Source organism: Hippoglossus stenolepis, chromosome 21 (assembly GCF_022539355.2).
Source record: "Hippoglossus stenolepis isolate QCI-W04-F060 chromosome 21, HSTE1.2, whole genome shotgun sequence".
Taxonomy (NCBI): Eukaryota; Metazoa; Chordata; class Actinopteri; order Pleuronectiformes; family Pleuronectidae; genus Hippoglossus; species Hippoglossus stenolepis.
This window is the reverse complement of record NC_061503.1, coordinates 19,410,139-19,435,116: the sequence shown is the minus strand read 5'-3', so window position 1 is coordinate 19,435,116 and position 24,978 is coordinate 19,410,139. Positions and strand designations below refer to the sequence as shown.

At 45.0% G+C, this 24,978-nt stretch overlaps 1 protein-coding gene across 1 annotated transcript in view; it reads right to left on the bottom strand.

The window, feature by feature from the left end:
• rnf213b (ring finger protein 213b) overlaps positions 1-23,103 on the bottom strand; it is a 31,269-nt gene extending 8,166 nt beyond the window's left edge. Inside the window, 44 exon segments of the mRNA XM_047338464.1 lie at positions 23-226; positions 528-639; positions 879-978; positions 1,073-1,221; positions 1,439-1,618; positions 1,786-1,886; positions 3,969-4,089; positions 4,167-4,354; positions 4,467-4,670; positions 4,751-4,926; positions 5,286-5,419; positions 5,506-5,694; positions 6,307-6,442; positions 6,537-6,693; positions 6,780-6,823; positions 6,948-7,061; positions 7,171-7,283; positions 7,379-7,477; positions 7,557-7,693; positions 7,791-11,591; positions 12,069-12,215; positions 12,295-12,479; positions 13,026-14,319; positions 14,421-14,573; positions 14,659-14,802; positions 14,879-15,096; positions 15,184-15,340; positions 15,432-16,063; positions 16,162-16,311; positions 16,397-16,564; positions 16,650-16,815; positions 16,971-17,099; positions 17,207-17,235; positions 17,238-17,304; positions 17,553-17,702; positions 17,775-17,940; positions 18,018-18,073; positions 18,163-18,376; positions 18,453-18,659; positions 21,214-21,452; positions 21,538-21,821; positions 21,910-22,079; positions 22,554-22,709; positions 22,784-23,103. Of these exon segments, the coding sequence (XP_047194420.1) occupies positions 23-226; positions 528-639; positions 879-978; positions 1,073-1,221; positions 1,439-1,618; positions 1,786-1,886; positions 3,969-4,089; positions 4,167-4,354; positions 4,467-4,670; positions 4,751-4,926; positions 5,286-5,419; positions 5,506-5,694; positions 6,307-6,442; positions 6,537-6,693; positions 6,780-6,823; positions 6,948-7,061; positions 7,171-7,283; positions 7,379-7,477; positions 7,557-7,693; positions 7,791-11,591; positions 12,069-12,215; positions 12,295-12,479; positions 13,026-14,319; positions 14,421-14,573; positions 14,659-14,802; positions 14,879-15,096; positions 15,184-15,340; positions 15,432-16,063; positions 16,162-16,311; positions 16,397-16,564; positions 16,650-16,815; positions 16,971-17,099; positions 17,207-17,235; positions 17,238-17,304; positions 17,553-17,702; positions 17,775-17,940; positions 18,018-18,073; positions 18,163-18,376; positions 18,453-18,659; positions 21,214-21,452; positions 21,538-21,821; positions 21,910-22,079; positions 22,554-22,709; positions 22,784-23,049 (12,006 nt within the window). The 5' untranslated portion in view covers positions 23,050-23,103.
• Between the last annotated feature and the right edge of the window lie 1,875 nt (positions 23,104-24,978).

Here is a 24,978-nt window from a genome sequence, read left to right as displayed (position 1 = left end):
AGTTCAGTCAGCTCCACTCACCCTGAACTGGGATCTTCTCCAGGAGCTGTGCAGCCGAGCTCAGACATATTCTCAGTCTGGCCATGTCCAGCAGGAACTCTGCCGGCTCTGCTTCTCTGGCTGCAGCCTGTTTCCTGGCCAACCGGCTCAGGAATCGGATTTCTGCTCGCATCTGTCGTTCTCCGCTCTCGTCGACTTCTCTCGCCTCCGAGCACAACAGAGAGTCCTGAGAAAGATTGTAAAAACATGACACTTCAATTCTGGTTGAATATTAGGAGGTGTTGTTTTTATTACAGGCTATTCTATGGATGGATGGAAGGATAGATGGAAGGATGGAAGGATGGAAGGATAGATGGAAGGATGGAAGGATGGAAGGATAGATGGATGGATGGAAGGATGGATGGAAGGATGGAAGGATAGATGGATGGATGGAAGGATGGATGGATGGAAGGATGGATGGAAGGATGGAAGGATAGATGGATGGATGGATGGATGGATGGAAGGATATGAGCACCAGGGCTTTCTACCTGGAAACAGTTGACAAACAGCAGGTAGAGTTCTGTGCGGTCTTCTCTGTCTAGAAGTTTCTCCTCCAGATTCTTCAGGTAGAGTTCGATGTGAGTCTTTACCTGATCAAAGCTGACAGATGCACAACAGTGAACCAACATCAGCTGCTTACTTTATTCTGACCGTGTACATTTTAATTTCCATTTATTAATTCATATTTTGTACATTTCTAAGTACCAGGTGCATGTTTCAGTACTTGAATTGAAATTAAAGGCAAATTCTGAACTTTCTAATGTTGCTGGTTTTGTTTCTAAATGAGCAGAAGGTTGGAGCTCTAACTCCACCCGTGCTCGTTGGATTCATGTCCCCACCTGTACTGCAGCAGCAGCTTGGGGAGAACGGATCGAACCACCGGAGAGTTGTCCACACGCTCCAGGAAGGGACTGAGCTCTCTGGTCCTGTACACGTCTCCTGCATCACACAAAATAATGAACAATCTGAATGAACAATCACCAAATCAAAGCATCACACAGTTCAAACCCTGCGCTGCTTTCTTTTCACCGACCATTAGCAGAAACCACTAAGGAGAAGAGGAGCTCCACCACCCCGTCTCCAGGCTGCTGCCCCTCTGACAGACAGAACCTGGACACCACCTCCAGGAAGAAGGAGTTACAGCAGTTCCTGATCGCTGCTGAGTGCTGCTGGAGAGCGGCTCTGAGACACAAAGACATATTATTATTCTTTTTATTTTCATTATGAAGACTCAGTTTACAGTCTCAGTAAATAATGCTCTGAAAATTCTGCTTTAATATAAAAAATGATGTTTTGTGACTATCTACATAACTAAATACATATAATCTTTAGGACGCAGTTTCCAATGATGTATTGTGAATCACCACATTTCTACAAATACTGTTTATCTCTAACTCACTTGATGGTGTCAGAAACAGTCGGCTTGAAGTCGGGGGGAACGTCTGCTCTGCATTTAGGGCACGAACGTCTGTCCGGCTTAATCCAGCGCTGGAGACACGGCAGGCAGATGACGTGCAGGCAGGGCAGAGCTGACGGCTCGCTGAGCTCCAGCAAGCAAACTGGGCAGGAAATGCCAAACCTGTACATCACAAGGTAAACACTTGTTAAATCTTATATTGTAAAATCATTGAGTTGCTTAAAAGAGAAAAAGTGAGGTTATTTGCTGCGGTGCTTTTGGAATGAGATCAGATGCTCCTGTGAGTATATTGAAGTTTTGAAGAGAAACGTTTAAAAGCAGCGTCTGACCTCAGATCTCTGCTGATGCACTCGTTGCGGAAGGAGTTGAGGATCCGGATCAGCTTCTGCAACGTGTCCACGCTCCTCATGTCAGGTGACTCCTGCATCAGCTGTGACAGAGCCAGAAGAACAAAATCTGAAAACATGTCTGGACGACTATGTTTCCTGCCCTTAGCAAGAAAACTCCACTAAAGCTCACTTGAAATAAAGAGTGCATCAGCTAAAATAATATAAAACTAGGGCTACGTTGTAGCACTAACGGGCCCGAGCACACGCACGTTGAAGCCTGTTGCGGTCGGTGGAGAGAGCGATCAATGACCAAGCGCACGTCTCCGTGTTGCACGCGTTTTGCGCACTGCGGCAAGGACAAACGCTTCACTTCCTGCGTCCGTCACGCGATGTCGATCCTTGCCTGCTAATTGCTCATTACGGTCCACGCTATCAAATAGCACATCACACTGTGAACATTTTATGTAAATTGAATGATAGTTGTAAAACAAAGCTTGTTTCCTGTTGCCAGTAGGTGGCGCTATCAGTATTATTACATACAGACTAATAGATCTGTTCAAGTAGGGGCTCTGATGTAGCATTAGCAATTTTGTTTCAATTGGATAATGTTACAACAACTTAATTTTCACACTGATCAGTAGGTGGCGCTATGACCCTGAACTAATATTAATATATGGAGCTGTTCAGGTCAGGATTGTGATCATAGGTCAGTAGTTCGGAGCCGGTTGGATAATGCAGAGTGGATTTACAAAGTACTTCCTGTTTCATGGCGAATCAGTAGGTGGCGCTATGACACTGAGGAAATATTGACACATAGAGCTGTTCAGGCTTGGACTATAATCAAGTGACAGAAGTTTGGTGGTGATAGGACAATGCACACTGGAGTTATGACAACATCGTGTCCTTTGGCGAAGGATGATCCTTCGCCGCACCTCAATGTTTACACGGTTTGAGGAAATGTCACAATTCTGACCATGGTCCAATGACTTGACTGAGCTCTTTTGAGCTGTATATTGTAAAGCAGCCAGGAGCAGTGCATCAAAGTATAAAACATGTCACTTCCTGACGCCAGCAGCTGGCGCTGTGATATGAGTCAATATTGACACATGGATCTGATCAGGGCGGGACTGTGAATGTGTGAATGAGGTTTGAGGCTGATAGAACAATGCACAGAGGAGTTATAGTAAATCCCTCTTTTTTGGCGAATCATCAAAATTCTACGCCACGCCACGGTCACACCGTGTGATGAAATCAAATATACCGAGGTAGTTCATATCTCCATCTTGTTGAGATGACATTCACAGAAATTGAAGTTGATCTGATGAAAGCCCTGGTACAAGTTCATCAGAGTAAAATTGTAGAAAATGGCCGAAATGGCCACCAAAGCCAAAATGGTGGGCTTCCTGTTTGGTGTAGCATATCTATCCAAGAGACTTTTTTGTTTGTCATGAAAAGACACATGTCCCTATCGATTTTTGTACATGTCGGCCAATCGTAGTGCTGGGGCTGCACTTTAGGGGGCGCTAGTCAGTTGTTTTGCCACACTCATTCCTTAAAACCATCTGAATGTCTGCAGGGGGGGGGCTGTTGATACACACATGTAGTTTGAGTGAGATGGAACCATGAACACTGAAGTTACAGCAAATTCGTGTGTCACGGCGAGTTGATGAACTTTAACGCCACGCCACTGATATGGCGTTTGACGAAAAGTCACAGTAATCTTATGCCTTCATTATCAATGTCTTGAGACCCTTTTGACACAGGTTGACATGGTTGCGGTCAGTGGCTGAGGAGGAATACTTCCAAGTGTAAGACGTTCCAAAAACAAGACATTTTCTGTTTCCACCAGGGGGCGCTGTGATTTTAAGTCATGATTTCTGTGTAGATGTCATCAGGCCGGGACTCTTGTTTTATAATAATATAAGGAAATAATAGGAAAACTAATAAAAATTCTAACAATTTCAATAGGGCCGACCACCGTTCGGTGCTCGGGCCCTAATAACAATTTATGAAATGTTCATATCAATTTAAGAACATGTCAGACATAAAATACCTTCAGGGAAAAACTGCAGAGAAGCTTCTTCATGCAGCGAATGTACATAAATTAAAATGCTACATAAATGGATCAGGAGACTCCCTCTGGTTGGGAATAAACACAAAAAGACTAAAAGCATTTGACGTACGTTCAGGTGAAGGTTGCAGTGTTTGAGAGCCAGTGCTTTCAGTCGAAAGTCTTCCTGCTCTACTTCAAAAACGACGTGTTGGATGAAAGATGCAACAACCAGCATCCCATGCCACAGCAACCTGAGGACAGATTATAAATAAGCCTCAGAAACACAGGACATTGGTTTTATTCTCTCACTGCAGGTGTCCAGATTCACCTGATGGAGTCCAGATGTTGCAGACAGCCAGGGCTGCAGAGGGAGCTGTACGTCCGACCAAACGCTCGGTCGAGACAAGGCTGCAGGAACTCCACTCTGCTCACAAAGGACTCGCACTCTTGCAGCGAAGTCACAGTCAGAAGTTTCATCTGCTCAACACAGACGCCAAGAGCCAAAATGTCCTCCACCTGTCAGAGGCAACGCACACAAACTAACTAAACTGCCAAGAGGACATGTGGCCTGTTGGAGATGACGAGGAGGAGGAAGAGGTTGAACATGAAGCCAAAACCTTTCTCTCACCATTTCTTGGGGCTCCTTCTTTGACCCCTGCTGAGAGACATCGGCAGCTAGGTGTGGCTGCAGCAGGAATATGTGGCAGAGTGTGTCCAGTCTGGAGCCAAAATGTTTGGCAGCCGCCATTATCCAGGCAGGAGAGAGGTCAGGGATGGAGCCCGTGGACGTCTGAAGCTTGGACACGCAACCCAACATGGCTCTGGTCAACACCTGCGTGACACGTGGAGGGTTTGGACTATGACCGTTTCCCAAAATGTTTAACGGAAACATGTGACAGGTGATGTTCGTACCCTCCGCTCCTTCTTGGTCTTGATCTTCAAAGACAGCAGCAGGATGTCCTGCAGGTAGCGACGGTGAAACTCCAGCCGCTCCTCGTCTGAGAGCTTCTGTAAGTGAGCGCCGAGCCTGCTGTTGTTGAACGAGCTCACAAACTGGAGAACCCTCTCTGTGCCGCCCTCTTTGGTTACTAAGGAACAGATTTAAGAGACAGAGAAATGTATACTTCAACTTAACTTATATACTTAATTCAACGGAGTATTGGGGCCATAATCCCACGAGATAAAATATTATAATATTAAGAGAATAAAGTCGCAATTTAACAGGACAAAAGTCATGATCTTATGAGAATAAGTGGAACAAGATGCTCCACATTCCTCATTAGGACACAGGAGACAGACTCATCTCCTCATACTCCCCCTGTGAAATGACACCCAGCATAAAATGATGACTTTATTCTCTAAATCTCTGATATTCTTTCCCCTTCAAGTGGATTCAAGTGGCTCTAACTATAACTTCAGGATCTATTCCTGAGTTTTGGGTCCAAACCTGGAAGGAATTCAGATTCTCCCCACAGACTCTCCAGATGCATGGTGATGAGCCAGCTGAACGGAGCAGAGCAGGGCTGTTCTTCACCATCCACCATGAAGTAGTGCTGCACCAGCACCTCCTGGTCGGACTCACTGTAGAATATAACAATCAACACACAGAGCTGATTAGTTTAACATTTGAATTAATGGAATTATACAGAAATATGAACCCACCATACCTTGTTTTTTGAGGAGGTGTTAGGTCTAAGATCTGGGAATCGTCCAGGATGTCCAACCACAGTGTGGTCAGGCCGGGGTCGAGTGTTGGGTCAGAGAGCAGGTCCAGATTTGAATATCTGTCCATCGCCTCTAACATACTGGCCAGGATGGGAATCACAGTGGACTGAAGACAGCGCCACAGCGTGTGTCTGCCAGGTAGAGACAGTGAGAGTCAGTGAGTTCTGATGAAGGTTGACTGCTTCCAGATATTGGATATAAATCAGTCACTGATTAATTATCAGATAAATCGATCACAAAGGTTTCACTGTTGTTCAGGGAAATCTCTGCTGACACCTTCCACTCTTTGTGGCTCAGGGTGTAGAGCGGGTCGTCCTCTAACCTGAAGGTCAGTGATTCGATAGAAAAACTCCTGCCCACACAACATATATTTCTATACTACTACATTTATTATCGTTTATTTATGAATCTCCATGTGATAACACAAGATAGGACATTTTGATTGACTCCCTTAGAGCCACAACATAACTCTACCAATGCTGTACAACCCTCCGACTTATTGTTCTATATTTTAATATTACATGTTTTTCCCTGGGTGCTAGTTTGGATTAAAACAAAGCACAACACAGTGAAACCTTTCCAAATGGCTCTTTCCCCATAGTGTTAGACATTCTTTATAAATTCAGTTGTTCCTATATTGATGATTCTTTCCACACGTTGTCATTAAAAACCATTAAAGATCTTTTTAAAGACAACAACCTATGAACATGAATAAAGAGTTTGTGCCACATGAAGAGTTTTACCTCAGAGTTCCTCCCTCCTGCAGAGCCTGTCGTTTCTTGGCTTCTATGCTCACCCACTCCTTAGGAGCAGGCATCCGTTCCTCTCTTCTGGCCAAGGCCTCAGCCAGTCGCCTCAACAGCACCCTCTGAAAGTGAGCTTTAAGTAAAGATGGAGGTTTAATCACCAGAGACAGATGCTGACGGACGGTGTGAGTGGTATATATAAATTCAAATGAATAGTAGATATTTACCTCCTATGTGCCCTTGAGCACTTCCCAGTAGAGACAGAAGGAGGTGCACCCGCTTCATACTTCGTGATTCCACACCATCAGGGTCCCTCAGCAAACCCACAGCTTTCTGAATACATGATTTCACTAAGGCCAGACTGTGGAGCTGGGCTCTGTCCGCCTGCACGCAAAGACAATCACATTTCAATCAAGCAACAATAGGAATGAAGATGTGTTTAATTAAAAGTGAATTCCAGTTACATTTACCTGGGAGTCTTCTGTATTCCTCCCAGTTTCTTCCTCTTCATGGTCTGATAACGATCAATAACACAGTTTATTTTGAATTAGAAATTGTTGGAATGACAATAAACTGCGTTGTTTCCGTGTTGTGATACAGAAAGTACTTTAATTTACAGGAGGAGGGACAGTTACTACCTGACAGTGCAGGTTTGAGCAGGTTGCTGATGAGAGTTCCACAGAAAACCATCAGGTTCAGGCTCATGTCCTGTGAATCCCTCAGGTCGTCAATATGCACCGACTGCCACACTCCTTAGAGACAAAAGGACAAAACATGGCTGTGATCTTATCAAACCTTATGGAGGATTCAGTCGGTAAATAATCGTATCACAGAAATGATCAGAATCCTCTTAGTACTCACCTCCTTGGAAACCGATGTACTGAGACTGACTTGTGATCCTCGAAACCTTTACAATAAAAATCACCAAACCAGTCTGATCTTCCAGTGACATCAAGTAATTCATGGAGCAGTATCTGTAGGTAGAGTGAATCATAAACATGTTTGAAATCTCTGGAATTTGAACATATATATAATCAGATCTGCTCAGGATATCGACACTGAGCCCTACTTTGCTGATGCTATGAGCTCGTCACTGCAGTGGGATTCCTCCAGGTCCATCTGAATCAACAGGAGGTAAGGAGAGTGGCCGGCATCTTGCAGGAAGCCCCTGGCACGGACAGAGAAAGATAAATAACTGAAATAACTGAAATACAAAGCTGTGCTGCTGTTATGTGAGCGGTCGGTACCGTATCGTGTTGCAGAAGGAGACTTCGGTGTCAAACTGGTGGAGCGAGAGCAGGAGGATCTTCTCCATTTGCAGTCCGAGGGACCTGGCTACCACCTTGACATCTGATCTGGTTAATAAGCTGGAGAACGTAGTTACCTACACAAAGCAACAAAGTTGTTAGTGATGTCAACGGTTTGTAAAGATTGTAGAGAAAATGATGAAAACAAAACCGGAGCAGTGACCTGTGGCCTACCTCTAGAAACCTGGTGGATCGCTGGGTCCGGCTCAGGCAACCTTTCAGGAAGTCTCGGAGTGAGTGGTGATGTTGTTGCTGGAAGTACATCCTCTGGAGTTTCTCCCTCTCGTGCTTTGCTAAATCAGAATACTTGAGCCTCACCACAGCATCAGGGGTGGCGCAGTTCAACAAGAGGGATTTGGCTAAATCGAAGAGTTCCTCTTCATCATCAGCAGCAGACCCAACACTGTTTTCTGACTCCATCATTTCTTCCTCCTTAGACATCTCTTTGGTCTCATCTTGGCACATCTCAGTGGATTCATCATCATTCTGTTCCACGAACTCAGCTTCTTGCTCTTTCCCAGTAGCTTCAGTGTCCATTGCCTCAGTTGCATCATCGGCTGCCTCTATCAGTCCATTAGGACTTGACTCAATGGTTTCCTTTAGCTCGTCTTCTTCCAATGAGTCTCTGTTTTCATCCCGTCTTCCTGGACTGTCTCCTACTTTGTGTGCTCTCCGTTCAAGTGCCTGCAAGAGAGCGCTGGCACAGGCGTCGCCGTGGAAGCCAACAAAAATGTCAGACAGCATGAAATCCTCTGTGGCCTCACCTGAGAATGCCTTCACCCATTCCTTCAGTTTGTGAAGAGCCCTGTGTTGCCATGGTTCCAGATCAGTACTCCGATCCAGCCTGTGTTTTTCCAGTCTGTTGATGAGCGGCACAGGAAAGAACTCGTAGACCTTCTTCTGGTCCTCCACAACCACCAGTCTGAAGTTTGTGTGGACACGACATTTAACTCTGTGGGAACCAAGACCTAGATCGACGTATCGCTGTTTACTGAGGTAAACATAGTACTGATTCAGAGCATCGTACAGACTTTCATAGAGATTTTGCATGTTGAGCAGGATGACAGTGCGACCAGTCTCCATGCATATTTTCACTTGGTTCACATTACGGCAGATTTGGGCATATTCCTGGTCCTTTGGAAATCCTGAGCCAAAGATGATTTCAGGCTGTGTAGAGTTTCCTTTGGCAAATACTTGTTGCTGGAGGATGTGGAGAGCTGCGTTGTTGGTGGTCAGCAGAAGAAGGTAACGGCTCTCCAGGTCGGTGTCATGATCAAGATTCTTTCTCACCATTTGCAAGGTGCTTGGTCTGGGGATTTCTGTGGGGTTTTGGAGAACCTCTTGGAAAAATACCACAGGGTCAAAACCCTCTGGCTGCCCACTGAAGTTACACAAGATGGCCTCCACCAACTGTCCACCATCCGGCTCCTGTTGTGTGGATTTGACTGTGGCAAAGAGCATCTTGACGAGGCTGTAATAGTCCCTGAGACCAAAGAACTGATTCTTTGAGGTCTCTTTGCAGATGCTCAGGAATGCCTTCGCCAGAGGTTGGAAGAGGTGTGTGATTTTCAGAAGAATTGGAGTGGAGGATGAACAGATTCCTTTGGCAGTTTCCACAAGTTCATCCTCACTTGGATCCCATCTGGACACAAATATTCCTCTGTTCATCTTTGCTGGGTCGAGAGCCCAGTTGGAGATGCCAACAAAGCCAACCTTCATGTGTGGATCTGGTTTGTCATTGTCAATGCATCCATCCTCCAAAAGAGGATGAAGGGTCTTCAGGGGCATCTGAGGGGAATCTTCTGCAAGTCCAATCTCATCCAGCACCACCACTGATACATACTCCTCCATGTTTTTGTCCTTCTGAAAGCGGGCACAGTTCCTGAATGTCCCGATGATGCCCTCTGGACTCGAGTGAGGACTGCATTGGAAGGAGACCATGTGAACTTGCTTGAGCTTCTTGAATAGGTCACTGTGGGAGTTCTGGCCCTGCATGGCATCAGCAACCACTGTCTTTGCGAGCGACTTAGAGCTGCCTGGCTTACCAACCAGAAAGAGTGGGATCCTGAGTTCAATGCAAACCACCATGAGAAACACATTCTCTTTGAGTGCAATGTTTTTGGCGATGGTCTCCCTTGTCTTTATGTTCTGCAGGAAGAAGTTTTGACAGGATGAAATCTCCTCCTGCAACATTGTTGAGGAGCAGAGAGGTTCTGGAAAGTACCGACATATGACATCAAGGTAATTCTCTTTGGCCACCAGAGACGGGTAATAGCAAACACCAACTGCAAGAATCAGGCACTTCAGGGTTTTCTCAATTTCACTGAGATGAGAGCGGTTGTTGGACAGGAGCTCACTATGCTGGTAAAACCAAACTAGCACTTTCATTGACCTCTCCACATCCCTGAGGCTCACAAAACTGCACTCGTTTTTCCTGCTTCTCATGTATTTCTGGGAGACGGCCAGCACCTTTGAAATTACTTTATTGCAGGTCGCTGGCAAAGAATGGTCAGCAACTTTCTTCTGGACAATCTGTCTGATGTAGGAAAGTTCAGTTGAGTCACTCAGCTGACCAAAGTCCCACACCAAAGAAGCCATGCTTGGTGGCAGAGGATGAACCCTGTACACCAGCTGCCTCAGGGGGACTTTGCCAAGGCGGTCTTCTGTTTCATCCGCCTTCACCCTGTACCCTAACCCTGCCCGTTCCAAGCGCTCCACCATTTCAGGCGAGTGCTTCCTGTAGGGATTGCAAGCAGCTATTATCTTTAAGCCACTGCCTGCTCTCAGAGGGTTCCCTTTCACCGATTGGTCACACAGGATTTCCTTGATGGCAAAAATGGCCTCTGTGGTGTTCGCTTCATCGAAGAACAAAATGGTGTCCAGGTGGTGAATTTTGTGGTTCTGCTCAGCAAGTTTCTCTGCCTCCCTCACCTTTCTGTAGATCATCTCTGCTGTGGTGCCACCGTGTACCTTGACAAGTACCATGTTCTCCATCGGCCTTCCCTCTCTCTGCAGAGCACAGAGGAATCGAACTAATCTGGTTTTTCCACAGCCAGTCTCTCCCATGATGACAACTGGAATTCCACATCGGAATCTCATGTTTATGGCCAACATCTTCATCACATTGTCAGCAGTGAGCTCGTATGTTGGATCTGGATCAAATCTGGGGTCTGTCATTCCTTTCTTTGCACCAACAACACATGAGATCCTCTGGATTTTGTTTTGTCGGGGCAACCGATCAAAGTCCTCAGTGAGAGAGATCTGTTGCCGCTCTAAACCCTCAAAAAGTTTTTGTGACATCACATCTTGTATCAGGACCTTGTTGCTGTGAGGATCAACTGCACAGAGTGTGTTTTGCCACTTCTTCACATTAAAGCCCAGGAAAGACATCGAGAATCTGTCTGCATTAAAGAAAATGTATGGATGAGACTCATTTTCCCACCTTCTTGTCAGACGGACAAGAAGGTCGTCGCCGGAGCTGCTTTCAACGTGCAGCCTAGGGCTTTGATCAGATGTGTTCAGAGAAGGTGAGGCAAAATCTCTGGCCATTAGAATCATGAACTTCACAATGAAGCCCTTGAAACCAGGCAGCTGGTCAGCAAGGAAGTCTGGATCACAGAAAATGGATTTCTCACAGTCTTTTAGCTGCACGTTGAGGAACCAGGAGAAGCTCTTCAGCTCAGCCCAAGAAGGATCTTTCATTCCACAGTGGAGCAGGAAGTGTTTGAGACAATCAAGCGGATTCCCCAGTCTGGATCCTTCCTGGTAGGTAACACGATCCATGTTCTGATGGTTGTTGTAAAGTTTTAAGTATTGATAAGGTCTTTGAATCCCCTCACTGAGAAACTCCTGCTCATCCATGAGTGGATCAAGTGTTTGCTTTGTTAAAACACTTTGTTTTGCCAGCAGCTGCTTCACCTCTCTTGGAGGCCGACAATGGATGGTTGGCAGAACGTCCAGAAGTCCAAGGCTCATCTGTATGAACAAAATCAACACACATAATATTCAAATATATCACATATGAAATAATTTGGATTCTGAGTTGTTTTTTTAAAAATTGCTTGAAATTTATAAAGAACCATAACCCCATAAATTCACATTATAAAAGTTCTCACAGACCAAACTGTGATGATTTAAACTCAAACTTAAATGCTTTAAAATGGATTCAGAGATCTTTGAGCCAATATAAGCAGGTCAGTATAAATCAGTTTTTACCACCACATGGTCACTAATGCATTCTGCTCTCATGACAAAATTCATCCACTTATATTCTGGATGGAGTTTTGAAATAAAATAATATTCAGTTATTGAAAGCTGTGTTTTCACAAAGTTAAAAAGTTTAAAATGTCTAGTTTAATGTCTAAAGACACTTAAGAACAAAATGACATTAAAAAACACTATTCCTGACACGCATACTGAAAGGGAGATAGGATCTGGAAACGACATTGCTACCTCTTTAGTCTGGCTTTGCGTTGACGTCTTCAGGACCTCAACCATGATCAGGTGAGTTACATTCCTTCTCCACAGCATCCCATGAGTTCCACTCAAACAGCCCAGAACCAGCAGATGGAAAAGCAGCTCCTCCAGGCCTGAGCGAACCTGACAGGTATCGAACACAGACTCTTTAGCACAACCGCCAGAACCAGCTATCGGCAGAGATAAAGGAGTGAATACTTACTCCAGCGGTGTCGATGTGCAGAAGGACGGGGTCCTGCTCTCTCAGCGAGGCCAGTTTCTCTGATAGACTCTTAATCAACAGGTCGATATCGACACACGGCTCAATCAGTCGGATCCTGATGTGTTTGGTTTGAGAAGATTTCTGCTGGAACTTCTCAGCAAGCGGGGTCACATACAGGGATTTACCTAATGGCTTGAATGACAGACACAGTGCATTCTGTCAGAAACAAATCTTTGATAACATTGACACGTTTGTAGAAAAATGTAACCGCCTCAGTAAACATGACATTTTGCCATTGTGGATCGGATACAGGTTTAAGGTCTTTGCCCACCAAGTCACGTTTATTTATTTTTAAATGACCACGTTCACACAGCAACTCTCGAAACGTTTCTGTCACAGGTTCGATTTGCTCCATTATTCTCATCTGTCAAAGTCTCGAACTGAACCACTGACGTCCTGAAACAGACTTGGAAGCGACGGGAATGATTTCACAGCTTGATTAGAAGATGAAATTCTCCTCCTTCCTGATGGTTTCTCAGGATTCGATCAGCCCAAGTTCAAGAAACTGATAGAATCATAAAACACTTCGGACTATTTCAAGGTTTTTATTGGATGATAGATTAAAAATACCTTTACGAAAAATATGGACTTGGTGTGACAAGACCTTAAAGGTTGCAAATTCTATTCTCTAAGCGTTTTCATGATGGTTTACCAATTAGGGTTATCCTTACCAACTGCAGGGCGCAGAGATGACACCATCCAGACCGACAGCTGATCTGGAGAAACCTGTGCGACAGGGTTTTGTGGGAGTGCGTTTTGTGTGAAGTGGTGATGCAGATATTTCCTGGTATTATGTGACGTTGGACTCACAGCAGCCTGTACTTTGTCATTACTGAAGAAAGACGGCACGTATCTGTGTTGGTGCACAACAGGACTGACGATTACCAAACGATAACGTGGGCTGGCACTTCTCTCCAGGGCGTCAAAGAGCTCCCCCAACGCCACACTCACATCATATCCCAGCAGCCCTGGATTGGCAAGACAATATATCTTCTGACAGCCTTGTTTGGAGCCTTGGCCGAGCACCCGGCGGAGGAAGATCTCCACCTCCTCCTCTGTGGTCTCCTCTCTGCAGACCAGAACCTCGTCAGCAGACGGCAGAGGCTGCTCTGGACTCTCCATGTAGAACGACAGGACAGTGGTAAGAACTTCTGCGCTAGGACAAAGCAAGAGATTGGGCTTTCCCTCCTGGAGAATCGGTGGTAGGTTCCTGATCACGTGTTGCTGGTTCATCTCAGAGAGGCATGAGAGGAAGTGGGCCAGAGTGGAGATGTCCAAGTACTCACTGAGATACTGAGAGTTGTCTTTCTTGAATAGTCTCCAGAGGTTTTCCAGACTGTCCTTGTCGTGGTCATCATCACATTTCATCACACAGTCATCTTCATCCTCCGAGGAAAACTCCATCAAATTACGAGTCTCTTCTTCGTCCTCTTCAGTGTGTCCTGGTGAATCTGGTGTTAAGTCTGAAAGTTCTTGGTATTGATCTTCATCATCAGACCCAGATTCTTCTGATTCATCATATTCTGACATCAAACCTACTGCCTTTCTGTGAGCGCTTCTCACATCAGTTAGAGTGCACTGGGGCTTTATGGGGAAAAGTAAATTCCACAGTTGTTGAGGAACTGCCGCCCGCTGCTGACACACTTTGTGTATCCAGTAGCACAGGTACACCATCTGCTCTGACGTGTAGTGGTTCAGCAAGCTGAACTTTGAGCGCCTGTCGCAGATGAAGGAACGCCATTCTTTTTGACAGCTGTCCATAGAGTGAGCCAGTGTCTGTAGCTGCTCCGTCAGCTCCCCAGAGTACACTATCTCTTTACTGCTCAGGGACAAGAAGGTGACAGTGATGCACGGCTGCTGTTGTGGACAGCACTGGACCTCAGCACGCCATTCTCTGAAGAGCATGTTGCCAGATGTTTGCATCTGGAGAAGGATGGTGCCGAGTCTCTGAACGCCTTCAAAAACCTACAGGACATGTGGACAGAAGTGCAGGAGTTCATAAAGCACATGTTAACATGACCCTCAAAGGGTAAGGGGTATAGATGATGGATGGAAACGCCACTGACCTCTGTGAACCGGTTGACCTGTTCTCTGCCGTGCTCTCCTTTAGACGACATGAGCATCAGTTTGTTCTGCAGCTCCAGCAGCTCCTCCAGCTTGTAGCTCTTCTCCTCTCTGTCGCTGGTCACTTTGACCTGCACCATGTTTTGAAGACATCTCTGCAAACCAGTAGAAGGCGGAGAAAGTAAAGCTCTGTATCTCGGTCTCTTTGACTCATCTTTTAATGGTGGATTTCTCACTAACCCTCTCTGTGTTTCCATCAGACCAGCCGATGTGATAGACCCCATGTGCATTAACAGAAGAAGCCAGGGAGAGAGAGGACTGCTCCACAGAGCCGTGGGTCTCCTTCAAGTCTTGTAACCAGCTCAGCAATCGAGTAGATTCTCTCTGAAAAACCAACACTGTCACGACGCCACAGCAAAAGGAATTTATGTGCAACCACCTATAATGGAGAAATAAATACCAATTTGTCCGGTAGCTTCTCATCTCTACTCTGGGTGTCCCACACCAGCTGAGCACGCTTCATGAACTCGTCAAAACCGGCCTGAGGAGAGAGGTAGAAGAGCAGAGGTGCGTAGCCCATCACTGCATCGTGGAAACAGGCCACCTGGTCGATCTCGGTGTCGTTCTCTCCAGCAGATATGGAGGCCAACTCCACGTAAACCTTCACATCGCTCATATCTATCGAGAGGACAGAAATATAAACATCTCCTGCAAGATCCCAGGACAGTTTGTGTTTCTGTATCAATGTGGAGACTTTTCTTTTACTTTTGAGGTTTGTTTGGACCCAGGTGACCAGCGTCTGGCTCGCAGAAACTCCTCCAGACCAGATGTTCTGCTTGGTGACTGTGGCGAGCTGCTGTTTGGCACGAAACAGGTCGTCAGTAAGAGATGCCAGAGGCCTGTGCTTAAAGGCGTCTTCTTTCTGTTAAATAATCGAACATAAAGCTTCAGAGACAGAGTGAAAATCATAAAAACTTGAAATCAAATTTAGCACAAGATAATAAGACAGTTACCAGCTGGCTGAGGGTGTAAATTTGTGCAAAGTTTCCAGAAAGCTTCATTTTTTCAGCAATTTTCAGCATCGCACTGGCTGCGACCGCTGCCTCGTGGAGCTGGGAATACTCCCGGATCTGAGCGAGCCTCATCTCCACCCAGTTCTCTGCAGGTTGGAACTGTCTGAGTTCACAAAACATCTCTGACATCAGACTCAGCTCCTTCTTCATTAGCCTCCCGTCTCCCTGGTCGCCAGACTCCACCAAAACCTGATCAAGCTGCTTGAGCGTGACGTTAGCACGCGCTATGCTGACGCCAAGCTGCAGGAACTCGGTCAGCAGCGGATTCCAGATGTGTTCACAGACCTGTGTCAGGGAAACTACAACAGGAGCTGAGGAGGGTCGCCTCTCCGAAGCTAAGGACGCAGCCCCCTTCACCCAGGAGGAGAGGATCAGGTTGCTCTGATGCAGTTTGTGCATCTCGTCGCTCATTTTCAACACATTCAGACTGATGTGGTACCAGAGGACCTGGGGAGGACCCGTCTTCTTCACAGTCCCTTCAGCATCAAGAGACTGAACCAGCACCAGTTTGTTCAGGCTGATATTCTGAAGATCTGCGCCGTGCTGCTCCTCAAGAGTCGACATCTCAGGAACTGGTGGAATAAGAAACTCGTTACTCAGCAAAACCAAAACCAAACCAAAAGACACTTTGGAAAAATATCTAATCTAGAGTAATTCTAATTAAACTCACCTGTGATGCTTTCTTTAACCTTTGCTATCATCTTTATCAGTGTGTCCATCTGCTGTTTCCGCTGCATGAAAGAGTTCAAATCCTTCTCTCTCTGAGCCAAGACAGCACCTGCATCGACAGGAACGCTTCCAGCTGTGGTATTTTTCTTGTCTGTGGGAAGATATTAATGTTAGATATTAAATATAGTTAACATAGTAATCCAGGAAGGCTGTTTGAAGCTGATGAAGGTTCATACACTGCAGGTAGAGTTTCTTAAACTGCTCTTTATTTTTCAGGCAGGTCTGCAGGTGTCCCAGCGCCACGTGTCCTTGAAGCACAGACTCCACCAGAGATCGAACTGCAACCACACAGCTGTGGACGACCTGCCCTGCGGAGTCATCCACCCGGATCTGCTTCCAATCCCCTGGGCCAAGACAACAACACTGGTCTTTACACAAGCTTGAGAAGATAGGAAACAAGTTAGAACAATGAAATATGGACTGAAGTACCGTTTAAAAGCAGGTGGCTCATGGCCGACTGTGAATCCAGCAGCTGGAGCACAGGGTTGTCTCTGAATCGAGCTGCGGACTCGACCACGACAGCAGACAGGATGACAATCGGAATGTCCTTCACCTTGGGGCTGAGACTGAGCATCAGGTCTCCGGCATGGCCTCGCTAAAAACAAAAATGTGGTCTTAATTAGTCAAAGCAAGGGTTTTGAATGACATTGAAAATCTGAATGTAAAATGAATAAGCTCTCAAATTAAAATGTTCTTGGAAGAAGAGAGGAAGAGAAACCCTCTGAGGAGGAGGTCCAATCTGAACGGTACCTGGCAGATTGTCTTGATCGCAGACTGACACAGCTCATCGAAACACGTCTGTACATCAGTGTGGCTGCTCCTCACAGCTGACGCCGTTGGCTCAACGCAGCACAGCAGAACTTTAGCATCATCATTTGCCTGTTAAGATACTCAGCTCAGATGTGTTGTACAATAAACCAATGATGTTTAACTCTGACCTCAGATAATGACATCGACTTTACACTGAACAACACAGACCCACTGACCATGGAAATCCTTTTCCTCAGCTCTTTCTCAGGCTCTGAGTCCATCGGGAGGAAACCTCTTCAATAGAGCATTCCACTTTGAAGAGTGTGTCCCACAGCTGGTGATACAACACAGTCACTGTTATATTCAGTCAGTTTATGTTAAAACTGCTTCACCTGCATGGTTACATTGGTTCATTGTAAACTGAATCCATCATCGTTTTCTTGCAGCAAGAAACAAAACGTAATTAAATCCAGGTGAAGAGAGTTTAAACTCATATATTTCTTTAGTAAACTCTGGTAAAAACAGGTTGAATGATGACGAGCCTCCATAAACTACTGACAGTAATTCTGATTCACCGTGTACCTCAATTTCCTTCGGGTAGCTGAGAGCTTTAGTCGGCCCCACTAGGCCTTTTTGCAGCAGCTCCTCTCGCCACTCATTGATTTGCTGCTGCGCGGCACATAGCTTCTCCGAGAGCTGCAGCTTTTCGGTCGCCAACGTCTCATCTTCGGACTGAGAGACACAAAACGTTGAGTTACACTGAAGTATTGAAGAAGTGACGGATTATAAAAAAGAGATCGTTACCTTATTTCTCTGTGCAGTGTCCAAAACCTCGGCCAGTTTCAGGACGAGCTGGTAGGACAGGACCGCCGCCCGGTACAACGGGACCAGTTGCACAATCATGCACGTGCTCTTCGCCACACTGATGCTGCTCATGAAGGCCGCGTCGACGTTTCCAGATTCAATCAATCTACAGACGAAGAGAAAAAGTTGCAGGGAACGAAACCAGGTTGCATCGGTCTGAAAGAACGTTTCACCTGTTCTTACCTGTCCTTCTCTTTGTCGACCATTAGCAGAATATGATTCAAAGTTTTTGGAGTGTTCTGCACGTAGAAAAGACAAAGATCATCACAAAGGGTAATTTCAAAGAGAAGACAATGTTATTTAAAATGTTATTCGTAGGTTTTTTCACCTTCACAGTCTCCTGTAGTCTGTTGTTATCCCTCGTCTCTTCACATTTTCGGAGTCTGTACAGCAGACTCTGGATCAGGTGCTCTGCATGTATCCCTGTCAGGTCCGAGAATTCAGGAAGATCCCCCAATGCGAACAGTGACAGCCAGCCAATCAGGAGCAGAGGCGTCTCTTTGGCCAATGATAAGCACGACTGTGTCAAAGCCATCATCCTCCTGAGGGAAACAAATCCTATGAAGACTCACTTCATTCACCCATGAAGAAGGAAAGCTGAGGTGAAGATAGAGTCACCTTCTTCTGTCGGGGTAGGACTGGATTTTCTCTCTGAACTGCTTGAAACCGACGCCCTCCAGTCCCGACCAGTGCTCTTCCTCGACGGTTGGACCCACTTTGGATGCGGCAGCTCCCGACTGTCTGAGCCTGAAGAGCAGAGGAATGAGCAGGACGAGCTCCGACATCAGGAGCTGAGAGCAGTGGTTTATCAGACCCAACACGGTACTGAGGGGGAGAAACAGAGTGAAGACAAGGTCGTATCATCAGTGCCCCAGATCAACATGTTAACATTCCACAGCGTCAGGCAGGTTGCTCCCCGGAGAGGTCACCTGTCCATCACAGGGCCGGCATCCAGACAAACAACCATCCAGGCTCACATTCTCACCGACATGCAAACTAACCTGTGTTTAGAGTGTAGGAGGAAAAACCCACACAGACGTGGAGAGGACATGCAAACTCAAAACATAGATTCAATAAAGATGGACTCCACGACTCCACTTCCTCCCACTATTGAGAAATGAAGCCAAAATATCTCGGAGACGAAAGCCGCCATCTTGAGTCTGCACAGTTGTGTTCAGGGGATGGAGTCGCAGTACCAAGGTCCAACTGATTCACTCGACCAATCATGAGTCAGTCTCAGCTGTCATGGCGTACATCTCTAAATATAGTCTTCATTTTGAACCCAGAACACATTCTCCTCAGTTTGTGGTTGATGCTTTTAACAACTTGTAATGGAAAATTCCACTGAAGAATGCCTCTTTCTGTAACAGTGATGCCAGACAGCAGACGTTTCCTGTCTGCTTTCTGTTTTGTTTCCTGTTTATCACATTGTATAAAAACCTTCCTTTTTAACTTCTCGTGGTTGCACTCTGAGCCATGTTGCTGACTGTGTAACCCTCTGCAGAGCTAAAAAGTTAACCTCTAAGACAACTCCGGTCTGAGAAACTCATTATTTCAAATCTCATGATAAATTTCCACGACAAACTTGGCGTCACGAACAGGATCCCTTGAAAGATTGTCTGGACCCTAGAAGTCTTCGGTGGTTGGCCACCCGGGAGAGAAAAATCTTCTGCCTCTACCTCTGATATTTAAGAGACGAGAGGACCGAAGTGACTGGGGTTCCGGACCTTCTTCACAGGGATCCAAAGACCTCTCTTTGGTCATCTTATATCTGGTGAGATGTTGAAATTCAGATTTTTCATGACTGCTTAGAGGATTTCTCAAATAGAAAATCAAACAGACATAGGAAATAAAACGTTTATGGTTGTATTTGGAATGGGTGTATTAGTCATTGTCTCTTGATTATTGTTGTTAATGGTGTTTATCTGACCCATCCTCATGGCAATCATCCTAGTTGAAGGCATTTTTCCTGTTTTGCCGGAGAAAGAAACAAGAATTCGTGGAGACGTCCACGTCTTAAATTGAGTGTTCAAGGGAAATTGTAGATGTGCACGATTTCATACACTTAATTGATAAGGATGGGTAACAAGGGAAGTCAGGGACTTCAAAGCCCAGAAAGTCCAAATGGTGGGCTTTATGGTTGCAAGAGTGAGGACTGGAAAGTGTGACATTTCTTCCAATATGGTCCAGAGACTTTGCTTTTCCTCATAATGGATCATTCAGTGTCGACAAAATTAAACTCTTAAGAGAAAAAACAATAAAAAGGCCAAAATGTGGAAAGACAGAAGATAATAAGAAATGTCTTGAAATGTGGGGAAAAGAAATAGAATGTAGGGACAGAAAACCAACGTTTAAAAAAAAAAAAGAAGGAGATTAAAGGAACTGAGAAAGTTGAAAAGAAATTACATAGATCTCTGTATCCTCCATTTACAGGGTGTGGCGGTCCTCTTCTCAACACCTGCTTTCCTCCTCCCCAACAACAAAACCCTCCTCAATATGATGCAGTGACAAGATCAGACTCCACCAACCAACGAAGAGTCAGTCGCTGACTATCTGACTCGTCTGACTCGTCTGACTGTCCTGTTTGACCAGCACAGCGGCACCGCAACTGGGTGACCAACCGGGTGCTTATGAAACACATCTGAAACAGGCCTTCCTGAATGGTCTGCTTCCTCCACTATGGGTTATGCTTGAGGATGCTCGCTTCACAGAAGTCAGGCGCCATGATGAACATGAACATGAAAGACAAAGCTCAGCCAAAGAAAGAAGATCAACAGCTCCAGAAAGCACAGCTAACCATGATGCAGGCTGTGTCAGCACTGGTGGGGCCCCGTTCAAGATGGCAGCGAAAGCAGAGCCAACTTCACTGTACCAGGAAGAGAGGAGCGCGGATGGGACGTGGCCATGGGCGAGGCTTCCCTCGATGCCTCCCACTGGGCTGAGACGAGTTTTTCGTCTGCAGACAAAAAGGACATTGGGCAAAGGACTGCCCCCAGCAGCGAGAGGATGGGGTTCGGCAAGAACTTTCACTGCTGACTGAAATACAGGAAGTGAGGGGGGAGCGGGCGGAGACCTTCCGTGTTTTTTTGTTTCTTTTTATATGCTTTTATATGCTTTCTGTTCTGTTTCCCATTTATCAAATTGTATAAAAACCTTCCTTTTTAACTTCTCGTTGTTGCACTCTGAGCCATGTTGCTGACTGTGTAACCCTCTGCAGAGCAAAAAATGAAACCTCTAAGACAACTCCGGTCTGAGAAACTCTGAAAACTTTATCTCATGATAAATTTCCGCGACAAACTTTAAAAACATTTAGGAAAATAAAATCTACAGAATCTATCATTTATCAGCTGTGGTGAATAACCTGCTTAATGCAACTTACTGCAGTAGGTTTGGGAAAGATGCGAGCAGCCCGTCCAGGTTTGTCTTCGCCATCGCCGGTTCTGAAGACACCAGGACACACAGCTCCTCCCAACATTTCACTCCGAGATCGATACGACAGCTTCTGGTCACAGTGAAAACCGACAGGCCCAGAACCAGAGGACTGGTGCCGCCGCAGCTTCCTGGCAACTCCTCTCCTTTCAAGATCTGAACCAACATCTCTGAAATCATCTCTGAGGTCTGGAAACAAAGAAAGAGTTTTGTTATAGGTGGAACAATGGAGGTCAAACTTAGGGAATGTCTTAACTCTTCTTGCTGCACCCACCTGGATCATGGTGGGTTGTGAACTGTCGCTGAATTTCACTCTAAAATTGGCAGAACCGAGACTCGTCGTAAAATGCTTCAAGTGGTCACACAGGCTGTTGGTGCTCAGTCTGTCTGATGGAGACCAGTTCTGGAAGATTCTGCTCAGCAGCAGCTTGGCGGAGGCCAGCCAGGCGTCTGAAACCTCCTCACTTTTCGATCTCCTCAAGCCGACCATGTTAAGGCCAGATTTCCAAAAGCCTTGCCCCTCACGAAGACTAATTAGGCCTTCGTAAAGGTGCAGCTCTGGATGAAACGCAGACCGGTACACCATCAGGTCATATGAGACTGAAACCAGCAGTGAAATGCTGAAGATAAATGCTTCTTGTCTTACCTTTAATGTTGGAGTCTCGAGGAATAAAAACTTCTCTTATGGGGTCTTCCTTTATCTCTTTTTGTCTTTGCAGGACACCATATGCATAGTCCAGGAAGATTCCTCTCTGCAGACCGCTCTCCTCAACCGAAACAATCGCTTCGACCAGAAAGCATTCCTGTCCTACTCCACTAAACATAACAAGTTGAACATGTTAATCAGGACAGTGGGATGGAATTTGTGGGTTTGTCTGTGAAAACAGGTTAAAATATTAAAGGAGACACATTCTGATCATCTTAAGGTTTTAACAGTGTTTTCATGCTGTAATGTTCAGAAAACATTTCCCTCAGACTGTCCATCGCTGCAGCTCCTCTTCTCAGCCTCTGGCTCAAACACTTGGTTTTAGCTCCTGTCTCTTTAAGACTAAAGGTTAAAGGACCAACCCATTCTTTAGATGTTTCACCGCTACATTGCAAACGTGCCAACGTCAGGACGAAAGGAAATACGTGATGTTACATCGTTTGAAACGTATGTGTCTGTGTATGTAAAGGACGAATAAATCAACCTTTACCTGGTTTACGATGGGGGAGTATCAGTTGGTGCAGATTGCAGAAGTTTTATATTTGTAAAAAGAACAACATATAGTAAACATCACGAATACTTACACAAAGTGCGTCACTGTGAGAGGTAAATATCCTGAAGAGTGAAACAGAACCAGCTTGTCTAGCTCTTGGTTGAATCTAAACCTTTTGTTCAGCACAGCATAGACATGAAAGGTGAACATGGAGACTGCAGGTGGCGCTCTCACTGGGCTGGAATCACTGCGCAGAGAGAGAAATACACATTTACAATCAGGTTCAACCACTTGAGTCACAAACATCAGTGTCACACTCACCGTGAGCTCTGGGACCTTCTGGAGGTTTTATCTGTGGTTTTGTCAGCAGCCGAATTGGATGGTTTCTCCCTCTCCCCGGCTCCGGCGTACGATGTCGGTCTTGTTGGAGGTTGTGAGTGTGTTTCTTGGCTGGAGACTCCTGCAGAAGGACTCTCCTCCTTCGCAGGGTTTTGATCCTTTGCTGAATTGGACGCTGCTGAGGCTTTGTTGTCTGGATTTTCACGTTTCGTTGACGGAGTCTGAGCAGCGTCGTTGTCCAGCACCATTGGTTCAGGTGAGTTTTCGTCTCGTCTTGTCTCTGCAGCGTCAGACCTTGGTCCTTGTTCCTGGAACACACAGTAACGTACAGTAAAATCCAACTGACGACCACAAGACTGGTTTTAATTTCCTTCAGGGTTTTTAAACACATTAGAAAGTTGTTGTTTGAAACTCTTGTACCTTATTTCTTCCCTGGGATCTTTTGGTTGCATCACCCTCCCTCTCCTTGGCTTCCCGCTGGGATCCAGGGGCCCTTCCTGCTGCCTCCTCCATCTGTAGACTCTTTCTTTAGGGGCGTCTCTGCTCCATGTTTCCTGTGTCTGGATGTAAAAGTCAGTCACATCCACCATGTCTGCAAATCTCTGTGACACTGTTCAGACAAGTTCCTCTTCCTGAGGGACTTTGACAAGTCGTAAATAACCATAAAACCACTATGGCTGTAGATACCTGTTTTATTATCATCAATTACTCGTATGATTTTGATTAATTTAGACAATTTTATCATTTTAGACGCCGACACAGATTTTAGGAGTTAAAAATTCAGATTTGAATATAACTAACTTGTCACTATAAAGCTAAACGATTCTCCCTCTTTGTTTGAGTTTAATCTCCTGATGTATTTTACGCCAAGCTTATCAGGAACATGAACACTTGAACAAACATTGACAAACATTTATCTCACATCTACTTTTCTATTTTGGTCCCATCTGCTAACGTGGAGAACGCAGGGTTTATGACGTGTACTGCAGCCAGCCACCAGGGGGCGATGGAGATGCTTTGAGTTCACTTTGAGGGAATCATCATGTCATCCATCTTTAATCACTATGTCTATGGAAACTAATATATTTGTGATGATCAATAGATCACAGACCAAAAACCAAAGATATTCAATTTGGAGTAAAATAAAACAGAGGAAGCAGCAAATGATCACATTTTAACAAGTGGAGCCAGTAAAGCTTCAGAATCTTTTCTTAATAAATGACTTGAACAATAAATTATCAATAATCCATCAATCGCATTTTATTTAAATGGCCCATATTCACAAGTTGTCTCAGGACTTAACATCCTCTGTTCTAAACCCTAAAAAATAAGACGATTAAAAACTGAATAAAAAGTGAAAGTCACTGATTAGATATGTGACATAAAAACAGAGAAACTAATAACTAATAACTCTTATTTGCTTCTATGAACATCTGAGCTGATTTCAGACGATGAGACAAAGTTGATTTACTGAGTTTTGATCTGTTAATGACGCAGCTCAGTTTGAACCAGGATCAGAACTTCACATACAGAGTTTCACTGTGTACTCTGCACAGTGTAGTAGTACATTTACAGTATAAACAGATATTCACTCACCTTCTGGTTCTCAGCTGCAGATGAAATGAGCAGGAAACGTTTATAAGACCTGAGCCGTGAAACTGTAAGAGGACGTCAACAAATTAATCCACTAAAGTGAAACTTTCCAAATAAATCAGTTTTCTCTAGAATTTTACCGGTTAAATTACAACATTTGATTTTAAGTAAAAATTAACCGGTTCAGGTCTTTAAATCTTCAGTTAAATTCACTAAGTAAGAGATTTCTTCACTTTGATTTAGTGAGTAATTTATTGACGGTCCCTGAACTGAGTTTCAGTTTCATTTCTCCTAGAAACTCAACAAACATGAAACTTACGCAAACTCAGAGCTGCCCATTGTTTTCATGACTCAGCAGTTCTGTGCTTTTTAGTTTTGCATTTAACACATTAAGTGTATTTTCTTGATATGAAATCATTCCTACAGTTCTGACGTGTGATACATTTACTCAAGTGCAAATATGAGGAACTTATACATTTAGGCCTATTTGATTATTTTATTTCAAAACTACACATATTGTACTTTTCACGTTTGTGTGAGCGCTGACGTTACTGATGATGGTTTTTAAGTCAAAGTAAAAACTT